At 50.7% G+C, this 22,931-nt stretch overlaps 3 protein-coding genes across 3 annotated transcripts; 1 reads left to right on the forward strand and 2 right to left on the reverse strand.

Annotated features, from left to right (window-relative positions):
- Positions 1-71: 71 nt before the first annotated feature.
- On the reverse strand, positions 72-3,851 carry UNG (uracil DNA glycosylase). Its single transcript, XM_084271812.1, has 6 exons — positions 3,534-3,851; positions 3,345-3,440; positions 2,563-2,660; positions 2,098-2,186; positions 1,732-1,910; positions 72-1,200 (listed from the first exon to the last, which is right to left on the reverse strand). Exons 1-6 carry the CDS (start codon positions 3,819-3,821, stop codon positions 1,060-1,062), a joined length of 891 nt encoding a protein of 296 aa, XP_084127938.1. The 5' UTR covers positions 3,822-3,851; the 3' UTR covers positions 72-1,059.
- An 847-nt stretch (positions 3,852-4,698) lies between these two features.
- ALKBH2 (alkB homolog 2, alpha-ketoglutarate dependent dioxygenase) lies at positions 4,699-6,518 on the forward strand (the record flags this gene model as incomplete). Its single annotated transcript, XM_084272103.1, has 3 exons — positions 4,699-4,909; positions 5,401-5,599; positions 5,725-6,518. 3 exons carry the CDS (start codon positions 4,699-4,701, stop codon positions 6,032-6,034), a joined length of 720 nt encoding a protein of 239 aa, XP_084128229.1. The 3' UTR covers positions 6,035-6,518.
- Positions 6,519-9,509: 2,991 nt separating this feature from the next.
- Positions 9,510-20,074, reverse strand: USP30 (ubiquitin specific peptidase 30). The gene is made up of 12 exons (XM_084272093.1): positions 19,965-20,074; positions 18,871-19,053; positions 17,580-17,683; positions 16,658-16,756; positions 15,918-15,960; positions 15,545-15,639; positions 14,769-14,828; positions 13,679-13,765; positions 13,023-13,103; positions 11,875-12,094; positions 11,176-11,284; positions 9,510-10,211 (listed from the first exon to the last, which is right to left on the reverse strand). The coding sequence occupies exons 1-12, from the start codon at positions 20,062-20,064 to the stop codon at positions 9,947-9,949; spliced, it is 1,446 nt and encodes a 481-aa protein (XP_084128219.1). The 5' UTR covers positions 20,065-20,074; the 3' UTR covers positions 9,510-9,946.
- Between the last annotated feature and the right edge of the window lie 2,857 nt (positions 20,075-22,931).

Raw genomic sequence — 22,931 nt, forward strand, 5'->3', positions numbered from 1 at the left:
CAGGGTCCCCCCCAAGGCCTCACCCCGGGCACCCTTCTTTCCCTCCCTCAGACCATACCACAGCATCAACAAAGTCATTTTTATTTAAAAAACAAACCAGGAGGACAAAACACACACCCAAAATGAAACAAACCAGCCTCACACTAGTGTTACCAACAGCAGAGAAAGCTTTCCTGCTATCAACCCTGAGGCACTTTGACAGCCAAGGCACATCACTGAAGGGGTTATGACACTGAATATGGACTGGAAACCCCCAAGCCCGAAACCCAACCTTGTCTTCACCTGGGGAAGTCCCAACAGTTAATTTTCCACAGGGGCCAGAACCTCATTTTGCTCCTGTGCTGGCAAAGCACAGAACTCGGGTCTTACAGACCATCAGTAACTTGCAGCCATCAGCCCCTCAACAGGCAGATCCCAGGGAACAAACCTGTAGCAGGGTCTGTGCTCTGTGGGTGCCACAGCTCACCCAGCACCCCTGTGATCAATACACCCAGCAAGAAGCTAAAAGCCGATGGTTTTCCTCTCAAAATAAACCTCAGAGCATGGGCACAGCCTTGGCCAGGGTGGGATTTGCCCTGAAATCTTGAGAGCATGGATGAGTAGCTTTTGTGAGTCTGTACAGTGCCAAGAAACCTCAGTGCCTGGAGCCAGAAGCTAAAAGCAAAAGCCTTTTCTCCCATGGGATCAGCACCCCCAACCCCACCCCAAATACGAAATCTGGATTTGCACAGCAGCATTTTTACTAAAGCCAAACAGCTGCAGCTGTGAGAGCTGAAACCCCTCCCCAGGAGCAGGGAAACACAACCCCATCACAACCAGGAACCCAAAACTCACACAGAACTTCAGGGGGGGTTTGTCTCAAACTAGGCTGAGACCCGTTCAGACGGCACAGACACTGTCCATGGCAGCTCTGCAGAAAAGCTTTAGGGAAGAAAACCCCAATATAATGTCTCTGAAGGTTTGGTCCTTCGCTCAACACCCAAAGAGCAATTCTCAGGTCAGACCGGACAACCCCCCGTTACTGGGGGGGCCCCTTCCCAGCCACTGGCCCCCCCAGGCTCAGAGTGCTCGCCAGTCAACGGGCTTCTTGCCGGATTTCTTGAGCAGTTCGTTGGTCTTGGAGAAATGCCGACAGCCGAAAAAGCCCCTGTTGACCGAGAGGGGCGAGGGGTGAACCGTCTGCAGGACGTGGTGGCGTTTCTGCAAAGGGTTAGAGGAAGCTGCCCGTTAGATTTGCATGTCTGCGGCTCTCCGGACAAGGCTGGGTGCTTCTGCCCTGACAAGCAGGTGTCATTTCCTCTCTCCACCTCCTCAGCCACCCGCCCAGGGACTCAAAGACCCGGCCATGGAGCCAAAGACCCGCCCCTGAGGACCGAGCCTTTTGTCCCACTGCACAGGGGAGGATGGGCTACACGAAGCAGCAGCTGCATCCCTCCAGTTTTTCAATGGCTGTTCCCCAAAATGTGACTTTTACACTTATTTGTGAGCCTGTTCCCAGAAAAGCCAAAATAAAAACCGCTGTGTCCTCAGCTGGAGGCTTTTCTGACAACAAAAAGTCACTCTTTCTCCACTTCTGTTGCTCAATTCTGGCAAAGGCCAAGTGGACAAAGACGGGTAAGGGAATTCCACACAGGGTTCATCCCAGAGCAAACCCTGACTATGGAAGGGACCTGCCCTCTAGTGTCTGCACAGCCCCAGGAAATAAGGATTAACGAGCAGAGCGACCCATACCCGGTCAATGGAGCTGCCTTTCTTCTGGGCATAGGCTCCCCAGAGCATGAAGACAACCCCGTGCAAGTTCTTGTTGAGCCAGGACACCACGACGTCGGTGAACTGCTCCCAGCCCCTCTCCTTGTGGGACGTGGCCTGGTGAGCCCGCACCGTCAGGACAGCGTTCAGCAGGAGCACTCCTGGTGAGCAGAGCAGAGATGCAGGGGATGAAGCACCCATCAGGCACTAATAGCTTTGTCCTGCTTCCCCCCAACAAAGGGGAAATCTCATTTCCCTGCTGAGGTACCTGCTAGGCAATGGAATTGATCCCCTCTCACACACCCAGGCTACTTCCAGCCAGGGATCCCAGATCACCCACTAACCCACCTTGCTTGGCCCAGCCAGAGAGATCGCCGTGACCAGGGTGAGTGAAGTCCTCAATATCTGTAGACAGCTCTTTGTAAATATTTTCCAAACTGCAAGCAAAAACCAGGAGGAGATTTTAAAGAGGCACATTTAAAGGCAAGAGCAGAGTGGCTCTTACACTGGAGGAGAAGAGCGACAATTTTAATCTTATTGGTTCAGATAACGCCATTTGTAGGAGCAAGGTGCCTGGAGAGAAGCTTCAGGAGAAGGTATTTGCACAACTGGAAATACAAACACACAGCCAGCATCCTCCTCAGAACATCCAGCTCCCCAGAATTTTGCACCAGTGTTCTTCTCCAGGCAAGGCACAACTCAAGACTCCAGCAGCTCCCACATGGTTCCCATCACTTGCCCAACTCTCAGCCGTAAGTTAACTCAGAGCTGCTGTGACTTGTAAACAAAAGGGATTTCAGAACCTGAGCATACCTGGGGGGAGGTGGGACAGGCTTCTGGACACTGAAACAGAGCCCATGGGCTTGGTTAGGTCCATGATACGGATCTTGTCCCAAAATGACCACTTTTACCTGCAAGCAGACCTTCGTTAGCACTGAACCATAAACAACGTTATTCCCAAAAAGCAGGAGGGGAAAAAAAACTAAAGAAAAAGCTCATTGATAGGCTTTTCTCTATCCTAAAACAAACACAGCAGCAAATCAAACCCCAAAGCCCGGGAACTGAAGCTAAATCACCGCCCCCTCATTATACAGCAGCTGAAGAGCACAGTCCCCACCTAACGTTGAGGACAAACATCACAGTTAAGGCTGTGCAGATGCCTGGAGTGCAGAAGACCAACGTTTTTGCAGAGCCCCAGTAAACCCCCTGTCTTTGCTTTTTTAAATTACAGTTCATTATGCATCAATTAAAAAAAGACCCAAACAACACAGGTGTATGGGAGCCATAAATCGAGCACCTGTGAAGTCAGTACCGCTGGAAAACAGGTCAAAAGTCCAATGACAGTTGGGAAGGAAGCTGTACAGCAGGGCAACAAACAATAGAACCACGTTTCCATATCAGAGATGAAATGGGATGCCAGGATGTAGATGCTACATGAGGAACGACAGCACCCACATCATGGGGCTGGAGCTGAGCAGACTGAACACCAACCGAAGGCGCTTGCGGGTCCAACCCCACGTTTTCACCCTTATAACCCCCCCCCCAGCACCCGGAGCGATGCCCCGCCTCTCCCCAGCGCCCGCAGCGGTACTCACATCCCTGATGTCGCACATCTGCGTCCAGGTGAAGACTTGCTCGGGGGGCGGATACACCGTGTAGCGCTTCCTCTCCTCGGCGACAAACGCCATGAGCTGAGGAGAGCGAGCAAAGAGGAAACGGGGCTCAGCGCGGGGACAGAGGGGACCCAACGGCCACACCAGCCGGGACGGGCCCTCCTCACCCACCTCCACGAAGTAGGGCTTCGAGAACTCGCCGGCCAGCTGCCGCCGCCAGCTCTCCCCGAAGCCCGGGGGCACGTTCCGCTCGGCCAAACGCTGCAGCGCCGCCTCCTTGTTCTTGCGGATCCGCTCCAGCTGCTCCGGGCTCAGCGGCGAGCCCTTGCCCGGCTCATCTCCTTCAGCCTTCGCTTTCTTCGCGGCGCTGACCTGGTAAGGGCGAAGGGAGAGGCGGCTGCAGAGCGGCCGGGCAAGGCCCAGCCGCGGCCCGAGCAGCGGGACCCAGGCGACCGCCATGGCCCGGCCATACACCGCCCCACGCGGGTATTTCGCGGCAAAACAACAGCAGCCTCGCCCCCATTGGCCCCTACGCCAAGAGCGGGTCCCGCCCACGAAGCCGTAGCCCAAATTCCCGCTCTCTATTGGCCGACGGGAAAGCGGCCGCTCTTCCCTATTGGTTCGCCGCGGAGGACGGAGAGAACTTCTACCTAGCAACCGTGACGGAGTGGCAGCTCTCAGCGGCCATTGGGCAGGGGCGGAGCGCGGCCTGGATTGGCAGCTCAGTCAAGCGTGCGAGGAGCGCGGGGTTTTTGGAAGCGGCGTGTGGTTCCCCCCATCCTCCCAACGGCCACCGGCGCCACCACCGCTACCCCCAGCCAGCGGCTCCCGGCGCCGGCAGCCCTCCAGAGCCGGCAGCACCCCCTCCGCCCCCCAAAAGCCGGCAGCCCCCACAGCTACCCCGCCCCGACCCCGCAGCCCCCGCAGCCGGCAGCCCCCGCTCGCTACCTCAGCACCGCCACCCGGCTCCGGGGAGCGGCTGCGCTTCTTCGCCGGCGCGGCGCTGAAGAAGGAGTGCAGCGTCTTCTGCCCGATCATTGCGGCGGGACGGGCGAGGGGCAGCCGGGGCGCTGAATGAGAGTCAGGGAGTTTCGCGCCAAAAGCGCGCGCGTACGCCGGGGGGGCGGGGCCCGCCGGGGGAGGGAGGGGCGTGAGCCGCCTCGCCTCGGCGCATGCGCAGTCGTGTCGCTCTCGCTCTGCCTCGGTCCCGCCTCAGGGGCTCGGTCCCGCCTCAGGGGCCGGGGGCTGCCTCAGGCGCTCGGTTGTGTTACGGGCCGGGCTGGCTGGCGGGGGGAGGTCCCCGCATCCCCTCCCCGGTGCCTCTGAGCGGGCGCGAATGGACAGATACGTGGTGAAACGCCCCTGCGGGGAGGCGGGTGGCGGCGGCGGGGGGAAGAGGCCCCGTCCGGAGCAGCCCGCCCAGGAGCAGCCCCCTGGGCAGGAGATCCGCGCGGAGGGCCTGAGCTGTGACTACCGGCTCCTCTTCAGCAGAGCCGAGGCGGACGAGATTTTCCAGCAGCTGGAGGAGCAGGTGGAGTACTTCGAAGGTAACGGCCCTGGGGGGGGGACCCGCTTCCAGCTGCGGGGCCCGCCCGGGCGGAGCACGGAGGGTTCTGCGGGCTCGGGGGTGCCGGGCGCGGCCCTGCAGAGCGCAGTGCCAGCTCTCTTCTCTCGGGGCTGGCTCGCCTGGTGTGCTGCCTCTGCCGGGCCGCCTCATTCGCCTCAGTGTTGCCGGAGAGCCGGGGCAGGCCCGGAGTGTCTGGGAGATCCCTGGTCTCGCCGGTTTAGTCGCAGAGTGCAGGGGGGGTGCTTGGTCCCCTTCCCCCCGCTCAGGGAGAGCAGCAAAGCGGTGCCAGGCATGGGCACTGAGTACTTAGCTGGGAGAGAACTCGCACAGGAGTGATGGCTTTTGGGTTGTCAGGAGCATCCTCCGTTCTGTTCCCCCGCAGAAGCTCCTAAGCAAGGGCACTGTTGGAATGGAGAACTGCAGGGGTAGAAGGGAGTTGGTTTTAATCCTTCCCCTTTCTTGTTTCAACAGGTGAAAAGACAAAACTACACGTGTTTGGCAAATGGCACGACATTCCAAGGAGGCAGGTGACCTACGGAGACCCCGAGTTAACATACACTTACTCTGGTGTTACCTTCTCTCCTAAGCCGTGGATCCCAGTTCTCAGCCGCATCAGAGACCGCGTCACTCTGGACACAGGACATACTTTTAATTTTGTTCTCATTAACAGGTATGCCTGACTGCCAGCTGCATTGAGCAGCTCGCTGCTGCTTCTGCAGGCAGCCCCCTGAGGAGCTGTCTGATGCTCCTTCAGTTGCATCACTCAGAGAACTAACTACTCCCTTCTGTGTGCAGGTACAAGGATGGTGGGGACCACATCGGTGAACATCGAGACGACGAGAGAGAGCTGGTTCCACGCAGCCCCATTGCATCTGTGTCCTTTGGAGCTTGCAGGGACTTTGTCTTCAGGCACTGTGATTCCAGAGGGAAACACGCCACGCGCCACATCAAGCCCATCAAGCTGCAGCTCGCCCACGGCAGCCTGCTGCTGATGAAGTACCCCACCAACGTGTACTGGTACCACAGCCTGCCCATCCGCAGGAGAGTGCTTGCCCCGAGAATCAACCTCACGTTTCGGAAGGTGATCCCTCTAGCCAAGAAGTGAAACACTCTGCAGTCAAACATCGTGTCTTTTCTCTCTGAAAATAGAAGCTTTCTTCCCTGGCACAGCTGCCAGTTTCTTTGTTCAAACGCTGTCTTTGATGATCAAGGATGAACAAATAAACCCAGGAGAAGAGACAGCGTACTTGGTAACTTGCTAATAAACACTGTGACTCCTGATCTTAAAATGCCAAGAAGGCTTTCCCTCTGTGAAGCGTTGCTGTACATATTTCTGTTGAGCAGTACCCTTGTTCTGCCCAGGAGGAACTTTGTGCTTGAGTGATTTTAATCTAGATAGTTTTCCAGAAAGATCAGAATACTCAATGACATCCTCCAGAGAGCAGTGCATCCGTCTATAAATACTATAAAGTACAAGATGTAATCATCTAGAGTGAGCCTGGAAGCTGATACTGTTCAGCAGGTGACTCTTTCTTGTACACTGTCAATAAGCTACGGGCTGTTTTATTGCTTTAAAAATAAAATACAAGTCAGACTGACATGAAAAAGAGGAGTGCTGAGATACAGGTACAGTGAGTGCACATGGCTGGCTGCACGTTTTACAGCCACTGTGACTTCTCTGCCTGCTTGTGTTCCTCTGCTGATGTGGGAGATGTGGTTCTTTTGGTCAGAAGTGTGGTGGGGAGGAGGGAGGAGGAGGTGCTGCTGCATGGGGAGAGGGTTTTGCCTTCCTCCCAGCTTCTGTACAGAAGCCAGTGGGCATAAGAAGAGCTCTGGGGAAAACCCGGGGTGTACTGTTAACACAGACAGCGCAGTGTGGAAAGCTCGAACTTCTGAGAGTGTCTCTTTCTCTAAATAATTACCCTTAGGGAATCCATTCTGCCTACCTGACAGCCACCACCTTCCATGCTGGCAGAGAATCCTGCTGAGAGCACCCAAAGTCACCAACAGCTCCTGTGGAACCGAGCAAGGGTAAGTACTGAGCAGGAACGTGAACCGAGCCCCACGTAACCAGGCTCTGAGCATCTGCAGACACACGGGCTCTGTCCTTCACTGGTAGCTCCACTGGGGCTGTGGAGTTAACCTGTTCTAGACAGTTTGGAGTTGGTACTTCCCACCCCCTGCCCCTGCCAGCTCCTGCATGAATGCTTCTTACCCACAGACTGATACACCAAACACAGTTTGGCTTACGGCTTGGTCTTTGTCTCAAGACATTACCACACACACAGAGCTCCTTTTCCTGTAAGTTTGTTCTTTTATTGCTACTGTACAGTTACAAAAATACCCTGAAGTGAAAATGCAACTTCAAACAGCAGTGCAGTGGTTTGACTACCATATCATATGTTTTTAAATAATGCACAAAATAAGACAAGAATAATCCAAACACAGAGATGGCATCTTGGAGGTCTTACCTGATGGGTTCTTTTTTAGCTTTTCACATTTTATTAACACCTTTTCCACCATGGAAGCTTCTGAGTAACAAAACCAGCGTTTGATGAGCCTTGTGTGCCTGCACAGAGCCCAGCAACTTCAGAAGTTGAGGACTGGGTGGCAAACATCTGCAGGGGGCTTTGATGCTCACAGTAGGCTGGGAGGATCACACAGCTCAGGACCAGGATTGAGGTGCTGACACTCTGCTTCCTTTCCTCACACTGAGGGCTAAGCCAAGACTCTACTCCTTCCTACCAGTGAAAGCTAGAACACAGGCTGACTACTCAACCTTCCCCTCAGCAGCCCTTGAGGCAGCTTTTGGAGTAAATCTGTGGCTGAGTGAAGCCAAGCAGTTTGTCACACAGCCACTGTGCTTTTGTTCTCACCACACTGGCCCTGTGGAAAGCAGCTCTGCACAAGAGGAAGAGAAAATGACCTTGAATGTGCAAGCCTGCAGTAACAAGTGGCTGGCTGTCCTGTTGCAAGCCGATGAGTTTAAGACTTAGTCCAGCACGTTCTGACCCACCTCCAGCTTTGCTGCTTTCTAAATCAAGTGACCTGTTCAGATGAACTTCGCAGAAATTCATAGTTTAACAACTCTGAACAGACCATGTTGGGAAGAGGTATTGCAGAACACACACTGCTGGCAGTGGAAATGTTTTGAAGTTCAGCAGGTAGGCCTGCTGCAGCCAAATGCTTTGCACTGTGTTTTCTCCTTGGGAGCCTCAACTGCTCCTCTGCAGCCCCAAGCAAAGGGCTTTCACCGTCTCCCAAGTCTGTTAGGTCTTTGTTCAGTGGCCAGGCTGTTTCTGACACTTTGGAACCTTCTGGGGTTTGTTTTCCTTGTTGTTTTTCCACAACTTGAAAGGTTAGCCACGCTACTGCTGGCCTAGCACAGGCAGGGGGTCTTCTCAAGAACTGGTACATGGCTGGGATCATAAAGACTCTTACTTACTGTGAGCATTACTTGGAGCAGGAATTGTGATCCACACAATGCTGAGTTGTGTAAATAGTTTTTCATCTACACCCATTCCATTCCCACGCTGTTTGCCTGGTTTTGAGCCTCCCATGAAGGAGCTCTGGGTGCCTACAAGCTTGGGGCAGCAGTGTGAACACAGGAGGTGCCCTGAAAAGCTGTTCAGGCAGTTGATGCCATTTGCAAACTTAGTTCCTGTTCTACAGTGAAAAAACTTGTCTGATGAATTAAGTCTTTTTTTTCCCCTCCAAGGTCATAAGGATAGAAAAGAGCTAAAAATCACCTACATACTTTATTCCTGGTAATTTAAAAGCAATCAAAAGGGTAATTTGTGCAGCTTCTCCCCCCCATTGTTTGGGATTTGGGTTTTTTACATGCCAAACACTCTAGAGCAGCAAAGTACACCTCACTTCTGTTTGCAGTGTGTACCTAGGGCAGGGACACCAGCCTTTTTACAGCCTCTTCAGACCTGGCAGGACAAGGCAGTGCCCACCCATCCCATCTTACTTAACAAGGATGCTGGGATTGCTACACACCTCAGCTCACATCTCTAGATAGACGCTCTACAGCTCAGCTGCAAGCCAGGCAGAAAGGAGCTGAATGGTTGATGAGAAATGGCAGTGGTCAGCATTAAAACAGGAAGGGTGAGTCTAGAACACCAATTACAGTAGCCTTGAAATCACAGCATTAAAAGTTGTAGTCGATGCTACAAGCAACCGTATTCAACAGTTTCAGAGTGACAAAGGAAATGACAATACTGATGGCTGGGAAATGCTTCTGTCTCTCGATTTCAGCTATAGATCCAAAGATCCAGGGCAATAAATCAGGGTCCTGGCTCTTAATAGATTAAAAAGGATTAGGTTTTTTTTTTTCTCCTGGGAAAAGGAAACCATGTTGACTCAGCAGAAGTACCTCTGTGATGTACAAAGGAATAAAACATTAGGAAAGTGATGTGAACTGGGAGCTTGATTTGTGGATGGTGTGTGTGCACTATGTGGAGATGCCTCACTCTCTTGATTAGCTGGGATATCAAATCTGATTCCATTAGTTCATCCCATCATCTTGAGACATTGGTCAGAACACAACTGACGTGCAGCAGACTCAGACAGTGGTGATGTAGCTGTTCAGATAAGCTCAAGGCACTTTGTTTCTTAAACCTTTGCCTTTGCTAACAGTAGCTTCTGGGGCTCCCCTGCTCAGAAACGTCCGCAGTGAAATGTACAGGATTCAGCATCTCCCTTGGAAAAAATTACCTGTGGGTCAGAATATGGAATACAGCCTTGGGAAGTCAGTTGGAAATGTCTGTTTCAGAGCTCTGATGACCAAATTATTAGCTACCAGCATAAATACTTCTCTAATACAGATAGACTTCAGACTGTGCGACGTTAGCAGACCAGCTTTGGGCAGCGTCATTTTGGTACAAAACACAACTCCCAGCAGGAGCCAGCCATTGCCACAGAGGGAGGGGAAGGTTAAAGGGCCTGTGGTGGGTTGTTTGCATAACAGACAGGAGGAATTCTGTCAGTTTGTGTCATCCTTCTGCTCTCTTCATCACTCTTTAGCCCTCAGCTCGGAGCTCTGGTGCTGCCCCCGCGAGTGGACGCGCTCGTAGAAGAGCAGGTAAGCGCTGGAGGAAAGGACTTCTTGCCAGCTGGCCCTGCGAACCGTGTCATCTGAGATCCACAGCCACTGGCTGCTGAAGGCCAGGGGGCTCTTGGGAGAAGGGGGAGAGCGGCGGTAAGTCACAAAGTGTCCCGAGTGCATGTCCCCGTGGTGCACCACAACTGCCATCAGACGGTACAGGTACACGGGGGGGCTGAAGGACAGAGGAGAAAGGAGAGGGTCAGCGGTCTGTGGGGATCACGCACATACCAGAAGCAGCCCTGCTTGCTTTGTCTTCAGTCTCATTTCCTTTTTAGAGCAAGCAGATGGCTCTAAAAACAAGCCATTAATTTGCACCTTATCCTACAGAGGGCTGCTACCTCTTGTACATTGAATTCTGCAACAGCATTTTCTGTCCAGCCTACCCCTGTGCCAGTATTTCATTCTTAAAGCACCATTCCTGGACAGAAAAGCTATTCTAGAAGAACATGCTTGCAAACTGAAAGGGGTAGAATTGCAGCTAATAATCCACACATAAAGATGGACACACTTCCAAGGATTTGTTCTACAATTGTCTTAGCAAACATTGGGCACAAAACGTTTCCAAGCTCCTCACTTTAAACAGAGATTGTGGGAATTGGCTTTTCCATGGGGAAAATACACAATGGCATTTAGAAGAACTAACTGTTGGTCGCTGGTGTGAAAGTAGTTGAATGATCTCAAAGGCTGAGAAGCAGGAGTAGCATCAAGGCTGATTTAGTAAGCAGAATCATGGCAGCTGCAACTTAAATAAAGCTTGTTAAATAGTGACGTTTGGGGAGAAAAGTAATCTGAGAGATTTATGGATTTCTTGCAGTAATTTTAAAGTCAGAGTAAGAGACAAAATGAAAGGAAGGGGTAGAAGAAAACAGCAATAATAAATTATGGCTAATCAGAAGGATGATTTACTGTGCCCTGAATCAGAGAAAGGAGATTCCAGTTGTGTTTCTGATATGCTCTGCTCCTTTTTCTAGGGGAGAAATGGAGCCAAAGAACCACTAAAACTCAGCCAAGAGAAAAGCAATAAATTTCTACATGTGAGCTGGGATCGATGTTAAATGCTGTGACTGGGCAGCCTCAGAATAAAAGGAAGAGGGGTTGAAGAGACAGAAATGACAAGACAAAACCCTCCAACTTACCTGCACTCAGGGAATGCAGCGAGTGGAAACGTTCCTGAGGACATTAACAGTGAGGAGGAGCGGGCGCCGTTCACGAAGAGGGGCTTAGTGCCAGGTGACTGCTCTGCCTCTGCAAGAGAACGCAGGCATTGAGGGACTTGAATGCTGCTATTAGTACTGCTAAGGACAGCAGTTCTGTTCCTGCAGCACAGAACAGGAAGGTGATTTACTTGTAGTTCATGACATGTCACAGGCCCTGAGGAGGAGCAGAACACCCAAAGGCAGCGTGATTGTTCCTACGTGACACCAGCCGTGTACAGAATCTCTCAGCTGCCTACACCAGACCCACTACAGCTAACTTTCTAACTGTGTTTTAAGCAGCCAGCATTCTTTCTATGCTTGTCCTGAAGCTTTAGAAGAGATCACTGAGGTGATAATCCACAGGACTTCTCCAGTTCAACATCCCTTCATCCTTTGGACATAAAACATGCACATTCTACACTATCTCAGAGTTAGCTTCTGGGCGAACTCAAGCCCAACGAGGAAGCCTACAGAGGCTGGAAGCCAGGGCAGGTAGCCTGGGAGGAATACAGAGAAATGGTCCAAGCAGCTATTTGACACACTGGAGGGAAGGGATGCCATCCAGAGAGGTGGAACTTGAGGTCCCTTCCATCCCAAACCGTTCCATGATTCTGGGATCACTGTTTTCAAAATAAATACCTGAAGGTTTTCCTGCTACCCCATCCTTTGTCCCTGGAGCTGTCTCTTCAGGGCGTTTCTGATTCAGCTCATTCTGGCTTGATTTATGCACAGGAACACGGTATTTGTAGATGTCCATGATCAGGAACTCATTGAACTGTACATGCTCATGACGTTTCAGAGGAGTGCCTTGGTTGGACCAGCTCAGCCTTTGCAGATGGATACACAAACACTGAGGGAGCTTCAGCAATATTCCAGAGAAAAGGAGAGACAAAATACATTTTAAATGAAGAGAAACAGCTATTCAAGTTAAAAGCATGCTACTGGAGACCGCAGATCTTGTGGGTAAGAAAATACATCACTGAACTGACCCCTCAGGTGCTACTGTGTCTGTGTGTTAGTTTATCCATACAAATCCACAGCCATCCATGTGTGTTCCTAAAAAGCCCACCCATCAGTCTCATCCAGCATGTTGGGCTGCTGGAAAATAATTCTATGATTCTATGAAAGGGGGGCTGGAATTTGTTGGAGTGTGTTGTTCCAGGACATTTGTGAATACTCTATAAGTAATGGTTTGGCACAGCAAGAGTACCAGGGGAAGAGGTGAAGTGGTTAAAAATACCTGACATTAACATCCTGCCAGGGTTAACCTCTACCAGTATTATTAGTGGTGGCACCTCAGGCTCTTAATTACAGAGCAGTGCCCTCTTGTCCTCTGCATTACACAATTACAGAGCACAAATAATAAGAGCTTCTCATACAAATTAGACGTGATGTTTAGCACCACATTCACTTGTTTAAACCAGCTATATTTAGAACATGTCACTTCCCTGAAACATGCAGTTGCTAAAGATCCTGCCACCACTGTAGGATGCATCACCTCATTTACCAAAGAAATCAAAAATTAATACAGGACAGATGAACTGCCACTGAGCCAAACCCACATTTAAGTGTTTTGTGGAATAACAGCAGAATACTTGCATTCTTTAAGCTACAGAGTTTGGTGTTTTGCTGAATTGAGACCTTGGTGCCAACAAATGTGTGACAAGTGTGCTTACTTTTGTACATAGTGTGTCCACAAGAAGTAAACATTGAGCAAAGAGATCAAAACAAAGGAATTACTGTATGACAGGGTTTAAAAATAGATTTAGAAGGTTGGCTTGCCTCACCTTTCCTAATTTTAACTGTTTAACAAATGTTGTTCTCTGGTTTTCTATGCTCTGTCCGTTCAGAGTGCCTTCTGCCTGAATCTGAAATGAAAGGGGAAAGGATAAAGCTGTTTGATTACAGATGAGTATCAGATTGCACATAGCAGTGCAGGTCTCCACACTGCAGACAAACCCAATTATCTCTCTAGAACTGTGCCCAGAACATTAATTACACCTACAGGTTTCTAGGAATTCTAAGAATCATTGGCCCATCCTAATAGATCAGAAGCCTAAACCAAAATCAAGCAGAAGCTTGTCACAGAACAAGCCCAGTCTCCAGGTCTGGGTGTAATCATACACTTTCTGTTGGTTTTCAAACAAGCCACCTTGGCTCTGTGCTATCATCAAGTTAAAATGCCAGAACAAGCAAGTTACACCAAATATTATCTAAATAACACCTGGTAATTAGAGAATAACACACATGTAGATTTTGTAATATTAGTAATAAAGCAAGTTTAAGTACTCTGAGAGATAAAACTCCTTTTCAAATGTAAGGAATCCCAGGCAGGCTAGAGGCTTTCCTGAAGTCATGAAGCAAGCAGTAGAAAATCAAAGCCACAATTCTGTCAGCAGGCTTACCACTGAGCTGGAATGAGACATAAATGAAAAGGACTTACTTTAGTGCAGTTGTCACACACAACATCCTTCACGGACTCAGAGGAGATGAAGTGATGGAGGCAGTGGTCCAGCGTCATAGGACGACCCTTGGTATGAGAAACCAAGTTACTCTCCATGATCTCAGGATCACTTAACTGTGCAAGGGTTTGTCACTATTTCTTCCACAGAAACTACAGAATCACAGGCTTTATTCTTGAGAAACCTGACTACATGGCTTCAGAACAGGGCTGATGTAGCTGTGGGGATTCTGTGCACTGCAGCCTGTGGAGAAGGACATTAAGAGTCCCCATGTGGGCACTTCAGTGGGGTTTTCCCTCTGAAGTGCCAGCACTTCACAGGGCACTCCTCTACAGAGGAGAAACAGCATTTACTTGAATTTAGACACCCCTTCCTATCTCTCCTTGTAGGCTGTACTCCATACTGCCAAGTATGAAAGGTATAACCTTCAATGGTGGTATAAAGTAAAACAAATAGCAGAAGATGTGTCCAAATCCCAACCCCAGCTGTCCAGGACTGTGTTCTGTAGGAACTTCCACAAGTACAAGCATGAGAAACAACTGTTTCTTGTCTAGGAAGACCAACCTATAGCAGGCATTAAGTAACAAACAGTTACACCTAAATAAGATCCCATGCATTCTGCCCCCCAAAAATGTACAGTGCCAGAAAAAAAACAATTTGAAGGTTTCAAACAGCCAAAAAGAAACAGAAATAAAACCCTACTCAATCCAAAAGCCTGTACAGGGTAAGTAGTGTACTACCACCAGAGACAGAGCCCCCAAGGTCACCTTCCAAGGCCACCAGAGACACACAGCCCTCGGGACACCCTCTGGTCTGTTCAGGTGACACAGAAAGGACCAAATACTCCATGAGGAGACACAGGAAACTCTGCTGGTGTCACAGTCACGCTTGTTGTACTAATGGTGATCTGCACCAGCACGTTAGTGATAAGGTGCTGTGTTACCACAACAGGATCATTTATGAAAAGGCAAGAAAATCAAATGCATTCATGCTGCAGCAGCTTAAAAAGGCACCAGTGAAGATAAAGCTATGGCAGACTGGGTGGGTCACACATCAGTGAGGGATACGTACCCACAGAGCTGCTGGAATGCTCAGTGACAGGCTGTCGAAGGTGTCATACCTCACAGGACTCTGCAAGAAAACATTTCCACAGCCAGTGAGCTCAAACTTATGGAAGTCCAAAAATAAAACCCCCAACCCACCTCACACACAGGGAACATATGCTCTCTGCTGTCCACGATTAACTGGTGGAACAGGGTGAAACCCAGCCGAGTCCCCACGCAGAGATGTGGTACACAAGGTGCTACCCTGCCTCTTGCAAACAAATTTACAGGGGCAGCTTCAGCAGCAAGTGTTGGAAAAGCAAAAGTATAAAACACAGTCTTACAGTCTGATCTACAAAGGAGATTTACTTCCTGTCATTTCTCTTTTCCCAGGTTACTTCATCTCTTCCCTCTGGATAACCAGACTGGCACTTCGTTTGGTTTTCCATGTGTAACCTTACCAGTGTGTGTGGAATGGACAGCTCCTCCTGAGGTGCTACCCATGTGAGTGGATTTTCAGTATATGATAGCTGTAAATATAACAAGACAGCTGTTGCTCTGGTAAGACAGCTGTCATCCCCACAAAGTGGACCACACTTCATTTTCATCAGTACATTTAGTGATACGTTCCTGTTCAGCACCAACACTGTACCTGGAAAGGTATCAGTCTGAGCTGCCAGTCCTGCAAACCTTTGGGGCTTAAACCAGCTATGCCAGAAACAAGGGAGGATGGTTTCAGAACACCCTCCAAGTGTTGGGCATCCTTCTTCACATACACATACCACAAAGCAAGCATTCTTATACCTGGTGTTCACAGTGTTTGCAAACCATGTTGCTGGTCAGCCTCCCATGAAAAGGATGCTGAGATTTCCAGTGGTTTGACACAGGGGGGAGAGGCCCTGAAACACAGAGTTGAAATTCTCCTTTTATTTTCAGTGCAGCTGTGTTCATTGCTGTAGTTCTATGAAGTAACAAAGGGAACTGCTCTGAAACATGTTCCATCCCACTGACAAATAATTCATGTTTGGGGTTGTGGGTTGGTTTTGAGTTTGTTGGGGGGGTTTTTTACAGCTAAAGAGAGATATTTCAGTCCAATACAAAGATTAATTAGTCTTATCCCTTAATAAAGCAACTACACTGTGAATATTCACATATCAGATGGAAAAAAAAATCATACCTCGTGTTCTGCAGCTTATTTGCTTTTGGGTTATTTCTGGCTGCTACAAAGGAAGAGCAAAGATTTCATTAACTCCACACCTTAGAAATCATTAAGTATTAAATATGTTCTTATTTCATCCCTAATAGGATTTTTTTGGAGTTTCAGTGTCTCTCTATATTTGAGGAACACCAAAAAAAACCCTGGTATGGGACAACTTTATAATTGAAAAAAGAACATTTCTAATGAAATGAAAAATGAATGCACAGAATTCCCTGCCTCACAGTGCTGAAATAGAAGCTTAACAGGTTTTAGAAACCTTCTGTATGTGTTTTAGACAAAAAGAGATAGAAACTTTCCCTGTGTGTTAAGTTTACAACTAAAGTGGAGGATTAGATAAGTTTTGCTATTCCACAAAGGTCCATTTTGCAGTTTTCAAACCTCTTTCATGTGCCTGCCCCAGCAGGTAAGAGTAACTGCTTAGATGGACTGCTGTTCCATGTCCCTGTATGCACTGGATTTAGGCCCTCATGAAAGCAGGATCACTGCAAATTCAAACACGTGCACTTAGAAACCCCTTTTCTCACTCTTTAGATTGCTTGACCTACCGATTCATTTCTATCGGTACTAAAGAACCTTTGTAGACATAATGAAGCCACCTTCAGCTTCTAAACAGACATTTTATACTTGACACTCTCAGGAATCTAGGCAGCCTGTGGAAACCTCTCCTGGCAGGGAAATGACACTGGTGAAGAAGTCACCTCCAGCGAGTGTACATCGAAGAGGTGTGTCACGCGGGGCTGCCGGTCCCGTTCGTCTTCTAGTGATGAGGTAAGGACATGGAACAGTTCATGGGCATCCTGTTAAAGAGAGGCATAGCACTTAGAGGAAGCAAAACCAAGGGGCATCAAAACACACTTAAGGAGTGCTGATGCACCTATGACTACATCGTTGCAGTTGGAAATGAATGGGAAAACTACCACTTAGCTATTGACAGTTGTCATTTGTGCATCTGCTGTGGTTTGGCCAAGAGGCTCTTTCTGTAAAGCTCAGCTTCATAACAGCATGAGTAATGAATAGGTCTGGGCCACAAACTCAAGAGAGACTAAAACACTTGGGGGAAAACTGATGAGAAATGAATGCACTGCCTCCTGATGGCTTGGAGGCAACACAAGCATGACCTGAATCTATGCTGTTTGCTTCGGCTCCGAAACAGAAAAAGTGGAACCATTATTCCATGAGTGAGATAACTGACTGAGCTCATCAGCCAGCTGCACTTAGGGGCTGAAAGAAGAATTAGAAATCTTGTATGTTATGTGTAACTGACTTTGGAAGTTTCAGTGAAGCAGATCCTGTCCCCCACAGCAGTGTGGCTCGTTAGCCCAGACCCATGGCCAATGTCCCTTCTGGTTTAATAGTACTGGCTCCATTGCTCCTAATCTGACAGCAGTGAAGTAGGTCTGGAAGCAGCTGGGGTTTCCATGATGAATATCTAAGCAAGCTGCAAACACCATTCATCAGTCACATGGTTGTTTTCCTTCGCTTTTTAAAGCTCATAGCTACAGCAAAGATTCAGGTTCAACACTCAGGGTACTGGTACCATAACTTCACCTTTCTGCTACTCCATATCTGAGCACTGAGACATTAATCAATCAGGCAGCCTAACTTGGGTTCTGTAATCACCTGCTCCTCAAACGAAGAGATCTGCCACCTGTACATCCTCAAAACTTCTAACAGGCAGCTCGCATCCAGGACATCATCTTCTGTTACCTCTTGGCAGGACAAGGCTGGGGACAGGGGGTTAAACACGTTAGCAGGAGCCACAAAGAGCAGTGACAACACAAATCTGTTTATTTTAGACTTTATGTTACTCAAGCATCATATAATTGATTAGATCAGTTATTCTCTGACTGCATACATTCTCCTCATCTAATGCACAGCAAATGTAAAAGTTTCTCAAAGAGCTGATAGAGAATAAGTCTAAATACAAACACTGTCTGGAAAGGCAATTTTTTACTAGCAGATTGGGTAAAATAATGGTACTTTACACATCCCCAGTATTAATGCCCCACCATCCCTACGGCAGGTAAAGATACATGGCTCCCTAGCACAGTATTAGTATGAGACAGGAGAACTTCCAACAGATTTCCTTTAAAACAAAGCCCTGTGAGGAAAAGCCAGGGGGAACCAATAAATCACTTAAACACTTGGAGTGCTTTAATAGGATGTAACTGGTGCACGAGTTCAGCACAGGGACAAGTGTGAAACAGGTGACCAAACTGGGCTTGGAAGCATTATCCTTTGTGTGTGACATCAAAGTCTCTCACCTAACAGTCTGCATTTTGGGTAAAATAGAAGCATTTCCCCCCCCCCCCAAGCTTAAAATTCTTTTATAATGCATTACTTTTATGTAGAATTCTCAGTGTCCAGGTAACTGTGATGACATTTTCCCAGCTTCTTCAATTAGACTGAGTCCATATTCATGCTCTTTTAACCATTAACACCCCATGAGCAGCAAACAGGCCTGGGACAGTAGGTTCCATAACCACATTTTCTTGCCCCTCCTGCCCTCCACCTTGATTTATTCAACCTGATTGCAAAGGGCTCCTTGGAGCAAGGTGCATGATGCCAACTGGGCTGCCTGCTGCCTCTTGACAAACAAAACCTGGAACCTTTCAGCTGTTGGCCAAGAAACAAACAGCTCTGGGGACACACACAGGGAAATAATACAACAGGTATTATTCAGGTATTGTTCAAGGCTCTGCACAGCAACTTAATACCTGTTGGATCTCTACCCCTCTGTGAAAGCTGGTTGAACTTGGCCAATGAGTTCAAAGGTAGTAGTGGGAAATGAAAGAGAGAAGGATGCAAGAGCACACGAGCTTGCTTTCTTTAGGAAAGGGGGCTGGAAATGGCACCATTGATACTAAGTATTTTCCTCTTGGTTTATCAGAACATGAAAAGGTTAAGGTACCTCTTAGGAGGCGCAGCAACGTGACTGACAGGTACTGATGCTCAGTGGGCTGGTTCTGCTCTGTCTTGTATTGTGCTGTAAACTCCTCCAGCCACTTGATGAAAGAGGGACAGGAAGATAAGCCTTGCAGCAAGGAGTTCATGAAACAGGTGTTCCCCAAGTTAAGGAGGCCAGGCACAAGCCCTACAAATGAAAGTGTAAGATTTCACACGTGAAGCCCAGGAAAACTGTAGTAGTTCCAGTAGGGAGTGCTGGGTTCTATCTGTCCCCTTGGTACCTGCACCCACTGGGAACCAGAAGACCCTGGTGTGTACACAGCATGCTGTGAGGTGTCTGTGCACACCGTGGTCTCTGACACTTGTTTTTTTGAAAAATACCTTTTTTTAATGATAGGAATAGATCCCATGACCACCAGTGAGGTTCAGGGTTCTCTGCAAGTCACTGTAAAATTCCTGGTTACAATACAGAGTGTGAGAGACCCTGGGTGAAGAGCCCACCTTTGTGTGCTCCAGCCTGGCTTGCTGAAACCCTGTCTTCTGCTCAGGTTAGCACCTTGGTACCAAAACCCTGGGTTGCCAAGGGGTAGTAAGAAGGGTTTCTCCTGACTCTGCTTGGTGAGACTTTAACTTCTCTTGTGCTAATGGCTCAGGGAGAAATTACAATGAAATGACAAGAAATTACAGTGGCTCAAGGAGAAACACAGAGTAGAGTGTGCTGATCTGCAGGGGTTCAGAGACAAACTCTTAACACGACATGAATACATCTAATAAATCATGATTTCAGAAGAATTCCAGGGAATATAATCACATGAGTAACAACCCCCCTTGTTCAGGGTTTGTGGGGTTTTTAAACTCCTATTTCTAGGCAGCACAGCCACCAAAACCTTCTCTTTTCTCAAGAGAAAGCCCCAGGCAGCAGCAGCCGCCAGCAGCCCACAGCCCGGGTGCTCTCCCAACGCCCAGGAGGGGCCGGGAGGCAGCCCAAGCGTGGAGTGAGCCCGGGGAAGCCCCCCGAGGCTGCTCCCCGGGCCCAGCCACCCCCCCGGGCCCAGCCAGCCCCCCCCCGGGCCCAGCCAGCCCCCCCCCCCCCAGTACCTTTCCTGCGCCGCTTCCTCTCGGTGATGGGCCCCCACAGCACGTACATCCCGGCCGCCAACGCGGCGGCCACCCCCCCGATAACGCCCCAGTTCTTCATCGCTTTGTACCTGAAACGGGGAAACAGAGCCCAAGGGAAGGGCCGGAGCCGGGCGCGGGTCCCGCTGGCTGCGCACACCCGCCTCCGCCGCGGGGCAGGGTACCGGTCGCCCGGGAGGCTCAGCCCCGCTCCCGCAGGCTGGAACGCCCTCCTCCCGGCACCGTTCCCGGCCCGCTGGGCCCCGCAGCGCCGCCCCCGCGGCCCCTGCCCGCCGCCCGGGCCGTCCCCACTGACCTGGCCGCGGCTCCGGCCCGCAACAACCTCCGCACCGCCCCGTCCGCCTCCGCTGCGCCGCCCGGCCGCATCCCCGCGCCGGAACCAGGGCCCCGCGGGCAGGCGGCGCGGCGGACGGGGCAGCGGAGCGCCGGAAGTGGCGTGGGGTGCCTGGTTAGCCAGCGGACCGCCCATAGCAACGGGCGGACCGCCCTTGGCAACGGGCGGCGGCGGGGCCTTGCTGCTGCGGGCCGGCCCCTCCGGGGGACGGCGGCGGTGCCGGGGCTCACCGCCCGGGTGTCAGATCCCTGGTGCAGAGCCCGAACACCCGCTCAGGGGCTGGTTCGGTGGTGGGACCCGGCAGTGCTAGGCTCCCGGTGGTCTTATTAAAGGCCTTTCCCAACCCAAGCGATGCCCTGAGTCTGTGAAACCGGCTGCACCCCACCGAGAGAGAGGGAATCTCCCGTACTGCGGGGACCCCTGTGCCTCATCCTTCAGCTCTGCCCATTGGTGCAACCCCTGTCTTGCTGGCTGAGTCCCTGTGTGCCAGACATGCCTGGGGAAGGCAGTTCAGAAGAGGACAGCAGGCTGGGCAGTACAGGAGTAGGCAGCCAGGGGCTGAGAGAAACAGGGCAGCGACCCACAGAAGGAGGGGGTGAAGAAATAGTGTCACCCTGACAGCTACAGCACCCATGTGCAACCTGGTGCTCTGGTACCTGTCTCACATGCATTAAATACGTGAGACAAAAGAACCAGCGTGCTTAGAGGCCAAATCTCACCCCCCTTACTGGGAAAGTTGGATCTTTTTTTAGGCAAAAAAAAAAGTAATTTAGCTGCTGTATTCTAGGAGGAATGTTGTGGCTCGTGCAGTGAACGTCTAAGCTAAAGCTCTGCTGGAGAAACGCCTTTTTCTAGCAAGTTTTGGGGAGGAGCAACCCAGAGTCCGTGGATGAACCTCACTGCGCAGCTGTGGCCACCCTGATAAAGGCTGGTGATGTGTGTTGTCCTCTGGAAGGCCTGGTTCAGTAACACTGCCAGCACCTGCAGTGACACAGAGCACGCTGCTTGGGTCATGTGTAGCAACTGTGGTTTCTTTAACCTGCATTTCATGAAGAGGAGACGTAAATCTTGCAGCCAGGAAGGTGGTGTCAACCAGTTTTGCCTACTGAGGCCTTTCCTTCTCTAACTGTGCCAGGCCAGGCTGCCTTTCACTGCCAGTGAACTCCTGGGATTACAAACAGCTGGAGCAACACCCGTCTGGAGACAAAGACTGAACGACCCAACAGCCACGTTGCTGATGGGAATCTGTGTGTCTGAGAAGGACAAGAGAGGTGACAGACTGGAGAGCAGAGGGACATCCCAAACACATCCTGAGCGAGTTCTCAAACCTTGCTCTCTGAAAAAGTCTCCTTTTTTAATGCCTCTGAGGCTGTATTACAGAGCAGGCATGCCTTTCCTGCAGCTAAACTCAGGGTTTATCCCACTCTTTGGGTAGTATTCCATTCCCTAAGTGCAGGCATCCTGGTCCATGGGAGAGACCCCCAAGGTGACCAAGACACCCTGTGTGATGCAGCACAGTGTCCTGCCCAAAGCCCACTGCTGGAAGCCACAGGAGATACCCAGTTGCCCACTGGGGAGCCCATGGCTCTCTGCAGGCACCCAGGTTCCACTCCCAGGCACAAACACTTCCTTACACAATCATTCTCACGATTTTTAAGGAACTGGCTACATCAGCTACAGGTTCTTTCTTATAAATACTAAAGCCTGTTAAGATTTTCAGTATTTAGCAGCACAAAGCCCGTGACAGTTGAACAACTCCTGCCCATGGACTGGGCTTCTCACAGCTAAGCCCAAGCCTCCTGCATCATCCATCCATTGTTCCCTGCCCTGCATTCACACAACTTAACTCTTCCACCTGGCCTCAACAAGATGATGGCAGCTGAAGACAATTCTTCAATTCCCACGTGTCTTTTAAATTCTCATCACATCAGCTGCCTCCTGGTCAGGCGTTTCCTCCTCATTTTCTCCCCCAGGCCTTTCTCTGTGGAGGCTCCTCAGTGAATGCAGGTGTGTGCAGGCTGGCTCTTCCTGTTGAAGGAGAAGGGGTCTGTCAGGGCTCGATGTGCCAGGGTGACTGTGCTAATCCTTTTCAGGTAAGGGACTGAGAGTTTGTACCATCTCCTCTCCCCCTGCACCCGAGCAGAGTGTGCCCAGGCGCTGGGTCCCTACAGGGATGCCATACAGCAGCTTCCCTTGGGGCCCTGAAGCACCCTTTGCTCCAAGGACATAATTCTCTGCGAAGCCCCTCGCTGAAGCTACAGCTCGGCAGCCACGTTCCCCACGAGCCCCTCTGCTCTCCTGGGAGCTGCAGCATCCCAACCAGCCCGGCTCTGCCCTCCGTGGGGACCTCTCCATCCTGCGCGCTTCACCCGCTCCTCGGCAGCGATGCTCCCCGCGGCTGCCCCCCGCCCGGACCGCTCAGCGGACAGCGAGTCCCGGCGGTGACCGAGGGGCCGAGCCCCGGCCCCGGCCAGCCCGGCCGGTAGCACCCGCAGAGCGGGGACGGGAAGGGGAGGGAGCCGCCGGCCGCCGGGACGCGGCCGCCCCGCCGCCTCTGCCCGCCCCGCCGAGCCGAGCGGAACCGAGCCGAACCG

The sequence above is a fragment of the Gallinula chloropus genome (genome assembly GCF_964237585.1).
Source record: "Gallinula chloropus genome assembly, chromosome: 17".
In the NCBI taxonomy this organism is placed as follows: domain Eukaryota; kingdom Metazoa; phylum Chordata; class Aves; order Gruiformes; family Rallidae; genus Gallinula; species Gallinula chloropus.